Genomic DNA, 16377 nt, shown 5'->3' with positions numbered 1-16377 from the left:
TTTTTTTACCCCCGTAAAGTTCCCTTGATGTTATATATTGATGTAGGACAATGCATGTACAAAAGGGTTAGGATTCCCATCAAGGTAGGACAACACTGCCTTCATCAAACTGACTAGTCTGAACACACATAACACACGTGGATGGATTGACAGCGGAAAGAAAAACCACTTTCTCCAATGTTGATTGCAATAGGATATACTACGTGTATTGTAAATTGCTAAGCAGAGTCTAATAATAGCCACCATACTCCTGGCACAAGATGACAGTAGGGAGATCCAAGCTTTTAACTGGGCTATGTTTTCTTCGCCCAGGTGGGTAGCTGTCTTCGGGATGGTTACAGGTAGCATGACTTAATGTTACAAGATGATGCAGCATCTTGTGCTGTTATTCTGCGTACGTTCCTGCTGTTGCACGTTTTCTTTCTCCTTCAGCAAGTTTTCTATTTTCACTTCCAGCTTCTTGATTTCCTCTGTCCATTTCTGGGAAGTTTACAAAGTCATGGTCATTCCCTTCCCTGTAATAGTGGTGGCCAAACGACCACCTTGTTTTGTAAGCTGGACTCTGGTGGCAGCATAAGGAAAGCTGGGCGTTCCCTAAAAGGTAAGGAGATGGTCTGGCTTGCCTTTGTTCTGGTGAGAGCTGAGCCAGGAGCAATGTCCTAGTTATTTTGGGACACCTTCATCTTTATTCTGCAGAGGGTTTCCTTTTACTTAAAAGCCCAGTAGCAGAAATAATGGCAGGGAAAGTGACCTTGGATGTTTTAATGATCATTGTTGGGTTGCTAGAGAGAAGACTTATTGCAATAGCGGTCTATGGCTAAACTGTCCTATATCTATGATTCCAATTGGAAAGGATTTAGGTAAGATAGAACTGCTTTCTCCCAAATGGCCTTTGGGAGCTTTAAGCTTTTCGATGAAGAAAGTGTTTGTTTATTATTTATTTATTTTCTATCCCACCTTTATTATTTTCATAAATAAGGCGGTGAACATACCTCGTACTCCTTCCTCCTATTTTCCCCACAACAGCAACCCTGTGAGGTGAGTTGGGCTGAGAGAGAGGGACTGGCCCAAGGTCACCCAGCCGGCTTCCATGCCTAAGGTGGGACTAGAACTCACTGTCTCCTGGTCTCTAGCCCAGCACCTTAACCACTAGACCAAACTGGCTCTTTATTCCTGACAAAAAGCATCAAATTTGATACAATCCTCCTCCTCCTCCTCCTCGCCAGTTTTGTATGTTGGAGAGCAGAAGCCATCTGTGTTGGATGGCACTTTCAAACTTAATTCCCATGTGACAACTAGAATTTGGCTTGTATGGCCCCAAGTGCTTTATAAGGATGTGCAAAATCTGAAAATTACCTGCCGGCACCACTCTTGGATAGCGCTTCCAGAGAGGGGTCCCTGAATGCTGCCATCTCGCCTCAGGTACACTTCCCCTTGATCTGTTTCATAAAGGAGAGGTTCTGCATGCAGTTTGGGGGGATGGACACTTAGCCGGATGACCTTCAGAAAGATGCCAGTGTCTTCTGCTTTGATAACCGGGATGAAACTCAGTGTGTAGGCTATAGGGAAAACTTGTGGCTTGAAACCTTTCAAAAGAGAGTCTGTGAGCAGTCGAATCCTGTCTTCCTCTTTGTGGTTGCATTTGACGCCACGGACCAAGCCATTGTCCTCCACCCCCACAAAAAGACTGCCCCCTTCACTGTTGAGGAAAGCACATACGTACTTCCGCAAATGATGCTTTAGAGTTACTGTCAGGTATTCACCGCTTCCTTGTTTGAATTCCACATTCCGGGTCTCTCCACCTATGAAAGCTCCATAGAATAGACACTCTCTGCCGACAATTTCTTTTTGGACAATGGCACTGTCTGAGCGAGTGCTGTTCAGAAATGTCACTGGCCAATCTACCAATCTCCAAGGGTAATGAGCATTTTTTCTGATGGGATTAGTCCTGCTGTCATTTGGCAGTTGCTTCCTTCTCTCAGGCACTGGTGGTCCTCCTAGAAGAACATCTGATCTGCTTCCCATGGAATCACTCTGTAGGCATGATGAGTAAAATTCAAGTGTGTAATCAAATGTCATTGGATTGGTCACCAGTAAAAGGACTTGCGGCTTTGCAAGAATGTAAGTTCTTGTTTTGGTTGAGTAACTGTGATAAAAATTACATGCCCGTTGTGCTAAATATACAAACATTGGTGTTAAAATGGAGAAATAAGAGTTTAGCATTGGCCCTGATTGTTTTTGAGTTCTGAGAGCTGGATGGCTGTCTTTGCTGAAAACCCTGACTCTGAAACTAGGGAAGAGTTTATATTTCAAGGATGATCTACACTGACTCCATGATTGATTTAGAACAGCTAACTGATAATATGTGTAATACATAGCACACTTGGGGTCTCTGTGGAAGAATCCTAATTGGCCTTGTATCCTGGTATGCCATGGACATTTTTTTTTCAAACTTTCTTAAGTTTTCAGACTTTGTGACTGATGGTTTAAGAGAGTTTTTCCAAACAGTAGGTCCCCTACAGCTCTATGGGCCAGAAATTATGGGTGGCAATCCAATGTATATAGAGAGTACCACATTGAGGATGGGGCCAGTATAAATAAGCCTGTTTGGATTTATAATCATGACCACATTTGTCTAAATTTCTTACTGTCTGTTGACATTAAGCTGTTTTGAAGTTTATTGCAATAACTTGGGAGTTACTTAGCCAAATGGGGCTAATATCTCCCAAGAACAAGTCTGTTCTGTATTAAATTGAACTGAAATAACACTTAAAACCTGGGGAATTGTGATGTTAAACTGGGAGAAGGTAGCTGGGTTCAAACAACATGCGAAATCCCAAATCTGGGTTAACAAAAGCAGTTGCTGTGCTTGTCTAGTATGCTGTGTGCAAACAGATATTCTAGTTTAAGATCATAGAATATTTTAATATTTTAAGTTCATAGAATATGCTAAAACAATGCCTAGATTTACCACAACATGCTTATTTTAGTGTGTTGTGTGTACACAATTAGATTATTCTGTTTTAATACTATTTTAGAGGAAAGTGGAAAAAAAGTCCAGATGTGCTAGAAATATTTTGCAATGCATGGAGGTAGCCTCTGCTATGTCATTATGAATTAGATTGTTGTCTTGCTGAGAGAGAAAAGATTTAGGGCTTATGTGGCAAGGAATAATTCCTTATTGGAATAGCCAAGTTATTCCTTGCTATTCTGGTGCAAGGAAAATGTGTCCTTGCAAGGGAGAAAAAAGAAAAAGCATGCATTTCATATTTGTATTAAGACATTCTTCCTTCTCCCTAGCCAACTTAAGAATTTCTAATACAGAAAATTCTTAACAGTTCTTGCCATCCTGTTTCTTCACTTTGGTATTATGTGCTAGATGAAATGTATACCCCCTCGGCTATGCTGATAGAGCTATTAGGATCACTTCTTTCAGAATCCCAGGTTCAACTCAAGAAATAAAGGGGTTTCAGTGTGTAGGTGCCCATGTGCAGCCCCCTTGGGTGGCAGCACTCTGCTTCCTGCACATGTAAGGGTATCTTTCTCCTATTTTCTTGGATAAGGGGAGGATTCTCAGAACTTTAAGTAGCAGTTCAACAGTGGACTTTGACTTCTCCAGTAGAGAAGCCTACTGGCCTGCTTCAGGGATGCAACCTGATATTAAATGTCTTTCACTGTTGATTTTAAATGGAAGTTTGTACAGGTATTTTAAGTACAAGAATGCTGTAGCTTGTGCAGCCTGTGTGATTCTTGATTTCCTTCTTCACAGTGTTTCATAGGTGAGAAGCTCTTATGCATATTCCCAAGATTAGCATATGATCTGTTTCCTGCTTGTTTTCATTGTCTGGGATTCCTGGCATAATAGAGGAGCCCATGTTCTGCCACCTTACCTCTCTGCCCATTTTGGTAGCAGATGCAGGCTTTGCGCCGTGTCCCACAACGAGATTTTTCCCTTTCTGCACAAGCTCCTTGGAGAGGTTGTGTTCTGCTTCAGAAGCAAGCAGCAGTTGTTTTAGAACCTGCTCCAGACTGATTTCTGTGGCCACCTGAACAAAAGCATAGGCCTGCTTACGTTTCTTGATCACTTCAATATTGTATCTTTGGAGGGTGACACTTGCCATACCAAGGATGTCCTTCAACATGTTGTAGAGAACTTCACTGGAATACTTGGGGTTTAAGTTTCCAATGTAGAGGAGGTAGTTTTGGGTCTGTCCAGAATGATCTTCTTCCAGTTCCCCAGCTTTTGCTTCTTTTAAAGCAGCCTCTGGAACCTGTTCAACAATGCCAGGTAGTTCTACATGTTCTGCTATGATTTCTGGAGTTACAGCTGTTTCCATTTTCAGACCTTAAAGATTTGCATTTGGTTGTATTTCTCAGTGGTTGCTAGTTGGAGTACAGAAGTGCAGGTTATGTTATTCTACATTGGTCGTGTGTGAAGGTATCAGTAGTACATGATTCAAGAATGACCTCTTCTTTTTTTGGCTTGCTTCTGTGAAGTAGAAACAGAATTTTGCTCCTGCAAATGTTCAGGTGCATAAAATCTTTGTATGGGGGTCAAAGTGTATGGGGGAAACAACCCACAAAAAATTCTGACACTTAGTAGATTGGGGGCTGTTAATTGTAATCTGGCCACAGAAGATTGCTGATGCTGTTACTTAGCAGCCATCTCCCAAACAGTAAGTTACAAGAGCTTACAATCAGTATTGCCTTCCTAGATCATATAATGAAGAGTTAGATAATATTACATTAGACTTATGTAACGACTTAATTACTAATTTTGTCAGTAAATATCCTATTGCAGTTTTTCAGACTTTCTCTGAGAAGTTTCTTCAGGATGAAGCAACTTCTCTCCCCAGGAGATATTACTTGCACTTACACTGTTCTCCCAGGTGGTTCTGGTACCTCAGTAATCAAATAGGGCTATCTACAATAATTTTGGGTCGTCTGTAGTAGCAGTGGGCACAATTCCAGCTTGTGTGTTTATTCTGTCCTTTACTAGAATGTTGGTATCTACCAGCTTGCACTGTAAAAACGATTGGAACGTTACGAATTCAGGAATTGGTTCTGCATATTGGAACTGAACAGAAGACACTGTCCTTCCATATGTGCATCTACCTGGATGTTCTTACCCCTCTCCTTCCCATCTTTCTTAATTTCAGCAAAATCATTTGGGCTAGGTGGAGAGGTCCTTCCTTTGCTGCTGCTAAGATATTGGGAATGACAAATCGTTCTGCTGCAAGTCACCCACTGGATCTACCTGCCTTGTGTCCACTCCTTATCTACCATGCTTCATCATGCCCATGTGCCAGAGCAGTGTTTTGACTAGGCTAGAGCTATAGAGGTGAAAAGTCAAAACTGCTGAAATGGCCTAAATAAATGGCCAAAATGGACACAACTTAGTGTTTCTATTATAAGCTTGTAGCACAATTAACCTGTTGATGCTCCATCCAAAGCTAATGTTCTTAAGTTTGTCCCACCCTCCGCTTTGCATCCTTAGAAACCATGTTACCATTCAAGGAGTTGGTTCTCATACTGTTCTTAATAGCTCCAGGTTTGTTCAAAAGTGCTGCTGCTGCTAACCATGCAATTTCTCAAGCATATATTCCAAGTCTCTCTTAGAGTTTAAATTGTGAGGTCATAGATGTTCTTGCGACAATTCCAACGTATTCAGTTGAGCCCATAGTGGACAACATGGTTAGGCAATATAAAAAGATGTCCTTCATTGGCTCGTCTGAACTCGCTTAACAAAACATTTTGCAGGGGTGAAAACATAGATGTTAGAACCTTGGAAAATAATAGTTGTTACTGTTGAAACAACTATGTAAGACTGGTATTCCTTTAGGTGGGGAACAATATAAACCAGACGTGTGCCACAAACGCTTCTGCTTTTTATTCTCACAGGTCACATCAATGTTTACTTTCAGAGAATCAGACAGAGCAAAGTCATCTGTTTATAGTATGAGCAGTCAGCTTCAATTGGTATCTCTAGACTAGCGAGATACAGTAGCTCATTACTGACATATTTGCAAGAGCAGCACACTTTTTGCTTTATGTGAGGGGTCCTATACATTAGGCCTATGCAGAATAAAACAATTTGGGCCATGGAGATGACTTACCTGCAGAATTGAAGGGGACTCCTGACTTGTCTCCTTAAAGCCTGGTTGAAGAGTTTCCATGTTGGGTGGCTTCAAAATTGCCCAAAGCCTTTGTAAGAGGTAGCCTGCTTTGAAGAACCCATGTATGCCAAAGCTCTAACCAAGGTGCCTTCAACGCAGTTGACCCTGGAAGCGTTTGGGCCATTGTTGGGGGGAAAGGGTTCTCTCAGCCTTCACCTGCAGTGCTCATTAATGGTCTTTCTTCCAATGTGCCTCCTTTGTGATGGGATGGTTCACAACTACAAGCCAGCTTAGAAGCTGGGAAAGTCCAGGGAGATGAAAGGAGCTTTTTCTGCACGGTTGGCCTCTCCCAACGGCTCAAACAGACTAGAGAATTCCTCACAGCCTGTGTCAGAACTGCCCAGGCTGAGAGCCCCTTTACATGCCATGGGGACTTCGGGGTGGTTAGCTGTGCCATAGGATTCCTGTATGCAGCTCCTGGTGGAGTCTCCCAACCTGGGAGATCCTTCAGCCAACACTGCAGGAAAAGGGCCCCTCTCAGCCTTTTCCAGTGGTGCAACTTCTAAGAAATCTGAAACAATTGAATCCAAGCAATACAGCTGCTCCAGTTCCATCTTAGAGGTGAGGGGCCCCCCTGTTGCTTCTTGAAACAGCTTCAGAGGAAGTTTTGTTAAAGCGAAGCACTTGGTTGAAAAGCCTTGACTAGATTTAAAAACTTTAATGTACAAGTGGGTTATGTATGTGAATGTCAGCATGCACAATTCAGGCATGTTGAACACTAAAACAGTAATGTTGATACACAATGGGCTGGCACAGACTGAGATGTGATCAGGCCTACCTTGCATACTTTTCCCGATGGGCCATGTTCTCTCTATATAAGGCCTATTAGTTTGCAATCAAACTCAGCATCTGCTTTGTTCCTGTTTAAAAAATCTTCCCAAAGATAATTATTGTCTTATTACTTCTTTCCCCTATTCTAAATTGAAGTTATTCACTTTGTATGGCCTGACAGATCATGGGGCAAAGCAGTAATTCCCACCAATCTAAGACCATGCAGTTACCTAAGTAAAATTGTTTCCCAAAATGACCGGCTTAATGAGGCAACTTTAGCCTTGCTTTGGGCTGTTATGAACCCAGATCTTGGAATGCCTGCATTTAGTGTCTTGTGATTAACGTGAGACAACAGGAAATCACTCATCTTTTTTTTAAAATTTTATTTATAAACAAAATCAATAGAATAAGTGCAGAATAGAATATTGGCAGGATTCTTCCTGCTACCTGCCACAGGCAGTGCTTACAGAAATGGTATTCTGCAACCAGGCAGGAATAGCAGAAACAGGCCAAACCGGACAACCAGGATGGTGGCCGAGTTGCACCATTCCAGCACACTGTAGTCATTGCTGGATCCTCCTTTCTGGAACTGGCTTATTGCCTGTGAATTTTCATCCCTTGTTTTAGAGGCCCTCTTGCCTAGTCTTCTGGCCTGCTCCGTGGAGCTTCTCTTCCACAAGTGTCTGGGGGAGAAAGAACCATCCACAGGAAGGAGCAGCAGGGTATGTAACTTGGGCAGAAAGAAGCGCCTGTGAAGGGCTTGTACCTTTGCCTACCCCATCATCCCCCAGCTTAGGAACTGGGGCAGGCAAACAGCAATGGGTAACCGAGTCTCAGCATTCGTTTGTCTGCATCCCAAAGGGCAAGCTGCTATGGTTATTCTGGAGGAATAAAAAAGTATCACACACTTGCTTTCCAGACACAAAGCACACTTCAGTGGAGGACCGGGAGAAAAGCAGAGCTGTGGGGCCAGGCTCCTACCTCTGCATCCTGTTCTCATCCGCCAGCAGCAAAACCCCTCTAACTACAGGACAGCGAGGGTCACCACTCAAGTGCCATAAAAAATAAATACATCAATCATTTTCCAGAATACACACAAACAAAACAATTCAGGTTTCTCTACTGGAATTGGCAGAGAGACATGAAAAAAAGCCTATTTCCGCATCTCTTTGCTGTCCCACGTGCCTGCCAGGCAGCTATCGAGGAAGCTCTGCCAGGGTGAAGTGGAGAGTGTATTAAATGGTACCGCTGTAGAATAGGAGACACGTAATTCCCCAGGAAAAAAGTTAAAATGGTTGCCATCTCAACAGCAAGTAGAAAACTTCCAAGCTTGCGGGTGGAAGTGAGGGTGGGGGGAGTTTGTTTAGTTGTATGCCCTGTGCCACTTCAGTACAGGACCAGACACCTCCCATCCTCCTGGCTCACTTGTAGTGCTGGAATGGTGGATAACGCAAACACAGAGCTGCTGCTTGTGACCGTTAGCATCCTCCGTTCTTTGTTCCAAATAAATATTAGAATTGTCTACCCATCAGCCAGCAACGTGGGGGGGAGGGGGAGGGAGCCAGCTTGCGTCCTCCATTCAGGAAGAGGATAACAGCACCAAGTGAGAAGTGAGAAGAGTGATCTGTAGGCAGGCAGTACGGCTTGCAGGATATGGCTTCTGCCAAAACTCCCACCCCACCCCTGTACCCAAGGGAGTGAACCATCTGGAGAGCAGCAGCTGCTTGTCCTAATTAGTTAGCTTCTTCGGATCAGTTCCTTCTGTATGGCACAGAAAAGTGACCTCTTGATGTCCTCCTCACAATACATGAAGAGGCTTCTTAAGGAGAGCAGCAAAAGACCATGGCGCGATTAAAAAAGAAGGGCCAAACAGCCGAGTCTAATGCAAGGGTGGCTCTGCCAGAGCTCCACACACAGGAGGCATCATTGCCTCTGTCAGATATGGTCCCAGATGCCACCAGCGGAGAGCTGAGGAAACATCCATCCCTTTGTGAGAATCTATCTGAAGCTTCATATGACGGTTCAGGGTGCTGAGGACCTTCCTCCTGCAGGATATCACCTTTCTTCTGCTGGTTAGGAAAGGTGTCCTAGTAATTCTGTGACGTGGTGGCTGCTGAAGGTAGGCACATGTTGCGTGCCTTCGTGGAGGGCTGAGAGGGCCATGATTGTGCCAGGAAGAGTCTTTTTCAGAACTTGCCCTGTTTCAATTTATCAATGTGGTAGGTGAGTTTCAGCGCTGGCCCCAGTTTCAAGCCCATGTACTTCATCATCATGTCACTACGCAACAAAAGCAAGGCCTTGCCATCAATCTCCTGTAGGCACAGAGCAGAAAGAACCATGTTTATGCTCTGTCAGAAGTAAAAAGAGGCTGGATTAGGGCAACTGCTGATCTGAGATGATACATGACAGGGCTGCCTAACTTTGCAACATCAGTTAAATAGAAAAAAGGAATTTCTTCCAGATGGCCTGACTTAATGAGTGACACCCATCGAAACCCCTTCATTTGTATAGCTTTTACATGGAGAGTAGAGGCTTAGGGTTTGGCCTCTTTCTTTGCTAAATCTTTCTTAGCTACTTGGGGAAAGTCTTTAAAACTGGATTCCAACTTTTCATAATACTGATCAAGTAAAGCTCATAGGAGGAGCAGCTGTTTACACCTGCATTGTACTAGTCCGTCTCTCTGCTTCAATTCTTATGCTACTGTTGATGGCCAGATACACCCATCCCTAGTTGCCAGAATAATCCTGTTTGCTATGAGAAGTTACCGAAGCTTTGCCTCCTGTGACACTGACAGACACTGACTTTCTCAGAGAGAAGGAAGAATTATAGAACTATTAATAATGCGTTACAAACTGCCTCATCAACAGGAACCTTATGTTGGGTGCCAGGACTTCCATCAGCAGGAAAGTTCTACCCAGGCCAAGTCTGATGCCCCTGAAGTCATATTTACATGTTTTCGGAAGAGATCTGCATGGGGTCCCAGCTGGGGGTCAGCTTCTCTTACAAACTGCATGACATCTTCTACTGTCCAGGCGGAGGGGTCCCGGGTACCCAACCGTGAGGTGTCTCGGGAGCTCAGGTATCTGTCAAAGCCTGAGGAAACAATGAAAAAAGTCAGTAAAACTACATGGCTCAACAGATAATTAATGCTTTGAGATTTCTGACCAAGTATTACACAGTAAGTTAATTTTTTCTCCCTCTATTTAGTAACAATTGTTGCTTAAAGATTGATACACACAAAAAATTCAACTGGACCAGGCATATTTGACCAGGGAAGGGAGTACGGCTTCTGTCCTTTTAGTATCAATGCTTTCTAAGATTATGTAGCAAACTGGTTATAAAGCAAAGAATGAGAAGTAGCAGTTTCCCAGACCAGGATTCACGAAGCCTCCCACCGCATTGCCCCTGGCTCCCTATTAGTAAGACAAAGGTGGAGCTAGACGGCTTCGCAGAAGAAGGGTTTGAACTTTGGGCTCTCTTACCCCCAGCACTCAGTCTATGCAAGGCAGAGGTACTGCACTGAGTGAGGCTGGAGGGCTGATGAAGGTGCCTGTATTGAAGGTGTCTGAAGGTGTCCCTTGAGTTCCGAATGGGGCTGGACGCGCTGACGGCATTCAAGGCTGAGTCCATCGGGTCCAAGCGAGGCTCCAAAGGACCAGGGAGGCTGTCATTCAGAACAAAGGTTTCACCTGGAAGACACAAGCAACTGGTGAGAGATGCGTGAGCCATGGCTATGGTGCTGCAGCATACACATACATTAGAGTTGTTAGGTCAACAACTTGGAGCAGCTTTTATTCAGCTAGAAAGTTGGAGAGGGAATCGTTTTCAACGCTTCGTACCAAGTTCTTTGAGATAACCTCCCTCCCCAAATAATTGTATTAACCAGCCTAAACTCTCTGTCATTATCACAGATAGCAAAATTCAGTCATTCTCTGCATGCAAAACAGCAGGTGCGTTCATTCCAGAGCGCTCCTGTTATTTCTTCAGCCAGGCCAAGGCAGTAGAAAGGCTAAGCCTTTTCTTGCTAAAAGAGACCATCTCAGCATTCCCTAGGCATGTTATGGCAGGACCCGTATAAAAATAAGGTGCCAAGAACCCTGTAACCTTGGTTTTGCTTTTATCCCCACACAAATCTGAGAGGACTCAACAAGGAATTTTCTGTGAATCTATCAAAGCAGCTTTTTCCTCCTTCCAGAATGTCTCACTATTGGAAGAAGAGCCTGTCTAGACATTCCTTTGTCCAACTCCTGCTGCTTCCTTACACACAGGTGCATGCTCTTGGGCAGAATAAACACGGACCATTATCTGGCACACATTCCTTATTTCATTCTGGCAGAAAGGTAAATGGAGGTTAAGGAAGAAACTCTCCAAAAGCTCTGAGCTGAAGTGAAAGCTCAGGCCCATTTATTTATTTATCTATCTATCAATCAATCAATCAGTCAATCAATCATATTTTTATCATCATCCATCTCCCCCACATGGGGGACCCTGGGCGGTTCACAATAAAAACCATTTAAAATTCCATAAAATCATAAATAATACCAGTAATCAATAAATGTAAAATGCAATGAAATCTAAGTAAAGGCTGATCTAATTCAGCCGATAAGAGGATAAGACTGGTCCCGGCAGAATTAGGGAACCAACCAGCCCCAAGAATGGCTCTTCCTCTCCTCACTCCAGGCAAGGGGGCAAAACCAGGTCTTCAGCTGTTTTCTGAAGTCCAGGAGGGAGGGGGCTAACCTCACTTCCGGGGGAAGAGTGTTCCAAAGGGCGGGAGCTGCTGCAGAGAAGGCCCGCCTCCTGGACCCCGCCAGATGGAATTCTCTTGCAGACGGGGTCCGTGGCATGCCCTCCCTGCATGACCGGGTGGGACGGGTTGATGTGATGGGGATGAGATGGTCCCTTAGGTAACCTGGACTCATGCCATGTAGGGCTTTAAGGGTGATAACCAACACCTTGAATTGGATCCGGAAGCAAACCGGCACCCAATGCAGCTTGCGGAGCAGAGGAGTTATATGTGCTGATCTTGAAGCACCTAAAATCACCCGCGTGGCTGCATTTTGGACCAATTCCCACAAATAGCAGTTTCTTGTGTGCTGCTGCTGGTTCAATGCTATGTGAAGGATGCACAGAACAACTTGGGCCAGTAATGCTTCTGGATCATGTATGCCATCAAGTCCCAACACCTTCTGTGTATGAGATTTTGATCTCTGAGCAATCACATCATCTTTAAAACATCCCCACAGAAATGTCATGCGTTGGTCACTCAATGGCACCAGAGTGCGTTCACTATTCAGCTAATGAGATGAGTCCTTCAGGTCACATTTTTTTAAAAAAAAATCACATTGTACTTGATCCTATGATCCACCCAAATGATGGAATAATGAAATAGAAAATTCATGCTAGGGCACTGAATAGATTAAAAAAACAAACAAACTTTGGACATTTTCACGTGGACAAGGTTGGGTCATAGATCAACCTCTTAACTGCTAGCAGTTTTTATGTTGACAGTATATATGAAATTATCCATTCAAATGGAAGTGGAGTGGAAGTATAAAGTTATTTCCTACGCTATCTTACTTTTTGAAACGCACCTTCTTGAATCTGAAGGTGTTGATTTAAATAAATCGGCACTGTTCAAGATTTACTGGGGAGAGTCAAGAGAGCAGATGTAAGAATTATACTCTGATCTGCAGAATATAGTTAAGGAATCACACAAAATTGGTTAAGAACTAGCAGTGAGAGCACGAGAATTCTTCTGAAGTCAAGTCGTGAGGCTGCCCACAAGACATGGCGCTCTGGCATCCTTCCCTACTTCTCTGAATCAGGAGCTGTTCATTACTGAACATGCTTCAGAAGCAGAAATGTCAGAATCGGCTTCAGTCAGAACTTAACCTATTTGAGGCTACCTAACATAGCTTTTAAAAGTGCGGCAACTAAGATCACATACAGCAAGGACATTTCTTGTGGTTCTGGCATAGTACTGAATTAATTTAAAACATTCGGGTCTTTTCCTGATAATCCTTGTGTTATGAACTTTGTGGGCACTTATCGAAACTTCTGACAGCCACAGTCCAGAAATGCAGGGGGCTCCAGCTACAAGAATCCATGGATTTATACAACTGATGGAAATCAGTGCCAGCCCTAGATTTTGCATCGCTTGCTGCATTTTCCCCTTTTGTTACCTCTTCCATACTTTTAGCTGCTCACCTTAGCCCCTAAACATAATAAACAAGCCACAGTCCATACAAACCTTTCCTTTGGTCCTGCTTTCCTGGCATGTCCTCGTGAAAGCAAGGCAAATTACTGTCAGCATAAGAGAGTACTATTTTCACTCCTGAACAGCTGTAAAGGCTTTTGCAAGGGTTGAACTTGAATACTGAATTAAAAAAAAACCCCACAAACAAAAACATTCCTCTAATGTGCCCATAGGCATATGGCAACAGACATTCAGAGATGGGGGGACACCTTTTTGTTAAGAGGAGACTACTTGGCCATGAGTGGCAAGCAGAGATAACTTGTCTGCTAGAAGCTTTGGGGACTCTCAAAGAATAGGACATTAAGAATTTAGAGTGCTTACTTCCTTGTCTAATAGAGGAAGAAACCTCTGTAAGAATTCAACCAGCTCAGAGTCCTGTTCCATCTAGCCATGCACCTGTTCCCTAGTATACTCTTACGATGCATCTGGGAAGCTCACTAGAATCTGAAGGCCTACTACTGACCTCAGCAACTGGTATCCAAAGGACACAGAAAACAGAAGTTCCATATAGATATCATGGATAGTAGACAGTGGTAAAAAGTCATGGGTAGCAGGCCTAATTTTCCCCTTCAAACCAGTAGACGTAAAAGAGAGATGGGAATTGAACATTCATCTTCTGTTAATGAAAGCCTATGAAGCTCTTTGCAAGCAGATCCTTCTTGTACTTGCTTGCTCTGAGAAACAAAAATAAGATTGTGGTAGAAAAGACCATTCACTCCACCTTCACAGAAGTGGTGAAACTGATTACAGGCAGGAGTCAAAATGTATTTTGTCTGTCTGAACACAACTGGAATAATGTCTTGCATAGGGACAGGAAAGGCTGATATTTTACTTCAAGCTATTGTGACTGCTAGGAAGTGTACAAAGAAACTCAGATCCAGCAGTTTAGATCCATAGCATGGCTTTTGTTCTCATAGCTATGCACAGGTAATGAGGACCATATAGATGAAGGAGCCCGCCAAAGAACTTGGAAGGAAGGAAGGAAATGTGCTTCCTTTCGGTGGCCCACGGTCTGCAATCCTGCTTGACACAGAAGAGCAGAAGGCGCTGTCAAGACAAGCTCGACAATGCGCAGCTGAGCTGGAAGTGGAATACTGGACATGAGCTTCAACCTATGCTGCTTTTTAATGAATAGTATCAGCAAGGCTGGGAAAAGAGGCTCTGCTCACCTTCCAAAGGGTGATGGTCATTCTTTGGTAACTTGGGGGACAGAGGAGCACTGAATGGAGGGAAATCTTGGGAATACCTCTTTGTACCCCGGCCTGGTCCCTGCAGAGAGCCGTCTAACGAAATGCTCCTGCCTAGGAAGAGAGAACAAACCCTGCTTCAGATCAGAGTCTTCTTTGGGAAACGAATGTTCTGCCTCATACCAGCAGAATGCTGTACTGTATGGACCAGTCACTGACCGCCATAAAGGTTCTCCTCCTCCTCTACTGTCTACACAGTGACCTGTAATTCAGCCAGCAGAAACAGCAGTATCGCTGAACTGCAGGATGGTTTTGAAATCTCTGGGTGTTACCAATCACCTCGTCATGCCTTCTGTTCCATGTAATGACAGAAGAATTTTATGAAAGGGACAGTGGCATTTCTGGTGTGGGTAATGCCTTCATTTGGACAAAGTCTTTTTGTTCTCCTAACTGAAAAATTGGTGTACTGTTTCCAGTACATCTTAATTCTTATACATGGGATGGGGAATCTAAATTTGTAGTTACAACATGCTCTTAACAGGGTTGAGGAATGACAAAATGCCTCTTCATAGTTAATTGGATCCCCTCGGTTGTTTTGCGCGATTGCTTGTTTCAAGCTTCCTGCATGCCATTATTCCTTGACTGTTTGCAGTGGTGCTTTTCAAAGTGATTCTTAATAGTATTTGCTCATCACAGGGAAACTTCAGGGTCCTTCGTTTGGCTGAATGAGTAGTAGGCTTCAGAATATGAAGTCAAGGGCCAAGACATCTATTTGTGATCGCACTGAAAAGTGGTAAGGCGCAGTATTTATAAAGAATTAAAAACATGTAAAGCTGAATGTTCAAACACAAAAAAGAGCTACAAAATATTCAATGTTTCCTTCTTCATACAATGCCAACTCTTCTGGCCCAAAGTTCTTAAGACTGGAACTTTGCAGTATATAAAACACGGGACTATCAGCCCAGGAAATGGATAAATTTGAATAATAAATAAATTAGATTTAAAATTTACCAGTGGTTCTCTAAGTTCATTTAGCATCTTCTGTGAATTTCAGATGTACAAGAAACACAATCCCCATCTTTTCACATTACTTAATGAAAACAATCATAATGGTTCTAATATTATTTTATTTTTACTGGGCTTATTGATTGCTCTAATCAGAAATGATTCTGAGTTATGTACATTTCAGCCTCTGTAAAATGGTTTAATAACAATATGATAAAAAGAAACCAATAATATCATACAACCAACACATAGCACCTGGATATCTGATGACTTGGCCACCTTAACTTGTAAAATGTGATATTTCCAAGTCATTCTAGCTCAACGTTTCTCAACCTTGGCAACTTTAAGATGCATGGACTTCAACTCCCAGAATTCTGGGAGTTAAAGTCCACATATCTTAAAGTTGCCAAGGTTGAGAAACTCTGCTCTCGCTACATAAGCATCAAGCACCATTCCAAGTCCCAACTGGGAAACCCACTGCTCAGAATCTCTATGATTGGGGTGGTCAGTAAACATTGTAAAATAAATTAATGTAACACAGTAGCTGTGTTCCCATAGTATGCTTAGCTGCAACATGGGCAGGGTTAGTACATAATGTCTGAAGGCCACGTTGTCACCTCCTGGTTGTTTGTTTGTTTGTTTAATTAATTAAATTTAGATACCACCTGATTCCAGGGTGACTCTGGGCAGCTCATAATTTAAAACAATCAATGTGTAAAAATATAATGTATGATGTGAACTCAATCTATCTATTTATCTATCTATCTGGACAGCACACTCTAAATCCAACAAGGATACCACCTCCACCTCCAAAGCCCAGGAAAACAGCCAGGTTTTCAGGCCTTCCAGAACACCATTAGAATCTGCACAGTGTTAATACAATTGAATTCATGTTATTTTATATACAATTTTGAGTACAATTTCTTTAAGTCCGGCTCTGCTGGAGGTGATTCTAAGTATCATCCAGACATTACATTCG

At 43.1% G+C, this 16377-nt stretch overlaps 2 protein-coding genes and 1 long non-coding RNA gene across 6 annotated transcripts in view; 1 reads left to right on the top strand and 2 right to left on the bottom strand.

The window, feature by feature from the left end:
- LOC134503471 (uncharacterized) overlaps positions 1-16377 on the top strand; it is a 194157-nt gene that overhangs the window by 130105 nt on the left and 47675 nt on the right. The window lies entirely within an intron of this gene.
- On the bottom strand, positions 333-4343 carry SLFNL1 (schlafen like 1). The gene is made up of 3 exons (XM_063311870.1): positions 3891-4343; positions 1357-2034; positions 333-480 (listed from the first exon to the last, which is right to left on the bottom strand). The coding sequence occupies exons 1-3, from the start codon at positions 4335-4337 to the stop codon at positions 358-360; spliced, it is 1248 nt and encodes a 415-aa protein (XP_063167940.1). The 5' UTR covers positions 4338-4343; the 3' UTR covers positions 333-357.
- Positions 7314-16377, bottom strand: part of SCMH1 (Scm polycomb group protein homolog 1) — a 44312-nt gene continuing 35248 nt past the window's right edge. For 3 of the 4 annotated variants that reach the window (XM_063312407.1, XM_063312404.1, XM_063312405.1), the window contains 4 exons: positions 14376-14507; positions 10430-10636; positions 9898-10040; positions 7314-9259 (listed from right to left, as the gene is read on the bottom strand). In XM_063312407.1, coding sequence (XP_063168477.1) covers positions 9134-9259; positions 9898-10040; positions 10430-10636; positions 14376-14507 — 608 coding nt within the window. In that variant the 3' untranslated portion in view covers positions 7314-9133. The remainder of the gene's footprint in view (positions 9260-9897; positions 10041-10429; positions 10637-14375; positions 14508-16377) is intronic. The other variant, XM_063312406.1, reaches the window with a different exon arrangement.

Source organism: Candoia aspera, chromosome 10 (assembly GCF_035149785.1).
Source record: "Candoia aspera isolate rCanAsp1 chromosome 10, rCanAsp1.hap2, whole genome shotgun sequence".
NCBI lineage: Eukaryota > Metazoa > Chordata > Lepidosauria > Squamata > Boidae > Candoia > Candoia aspera.
The sequence above is the reverse complement of the archived record's forward strand: the minus strand, read 5'-3'. Positions and strand labels throughout refer to the sequence as shown.

Excerpts from the sequence above, each read along its gene's own strand:
- SLFNL1 (XM_063311870.1), bottom strand. The coding sequence starts at position 4,337 with ATGGAAACAGCTGTAACTCCAGAAATCATAGCAGAACATGTAGAACTA. Across the intron at positions 2,035-3,890 it reads CTACCAAAATGGGCAGAGAG|AGTGATTCCATGGGAAGCAG; the intron begins GTAAGGTGGCAG and ends TCATGCCTACAG. Across the intron at positions 481-1,356 it reads TCCAAGAGTGGTGCCGGCAG|AAATGGACAGAGGAAATCAA; the intron begins GTAATTTTCAGA and ends TAAACTTCCCAG.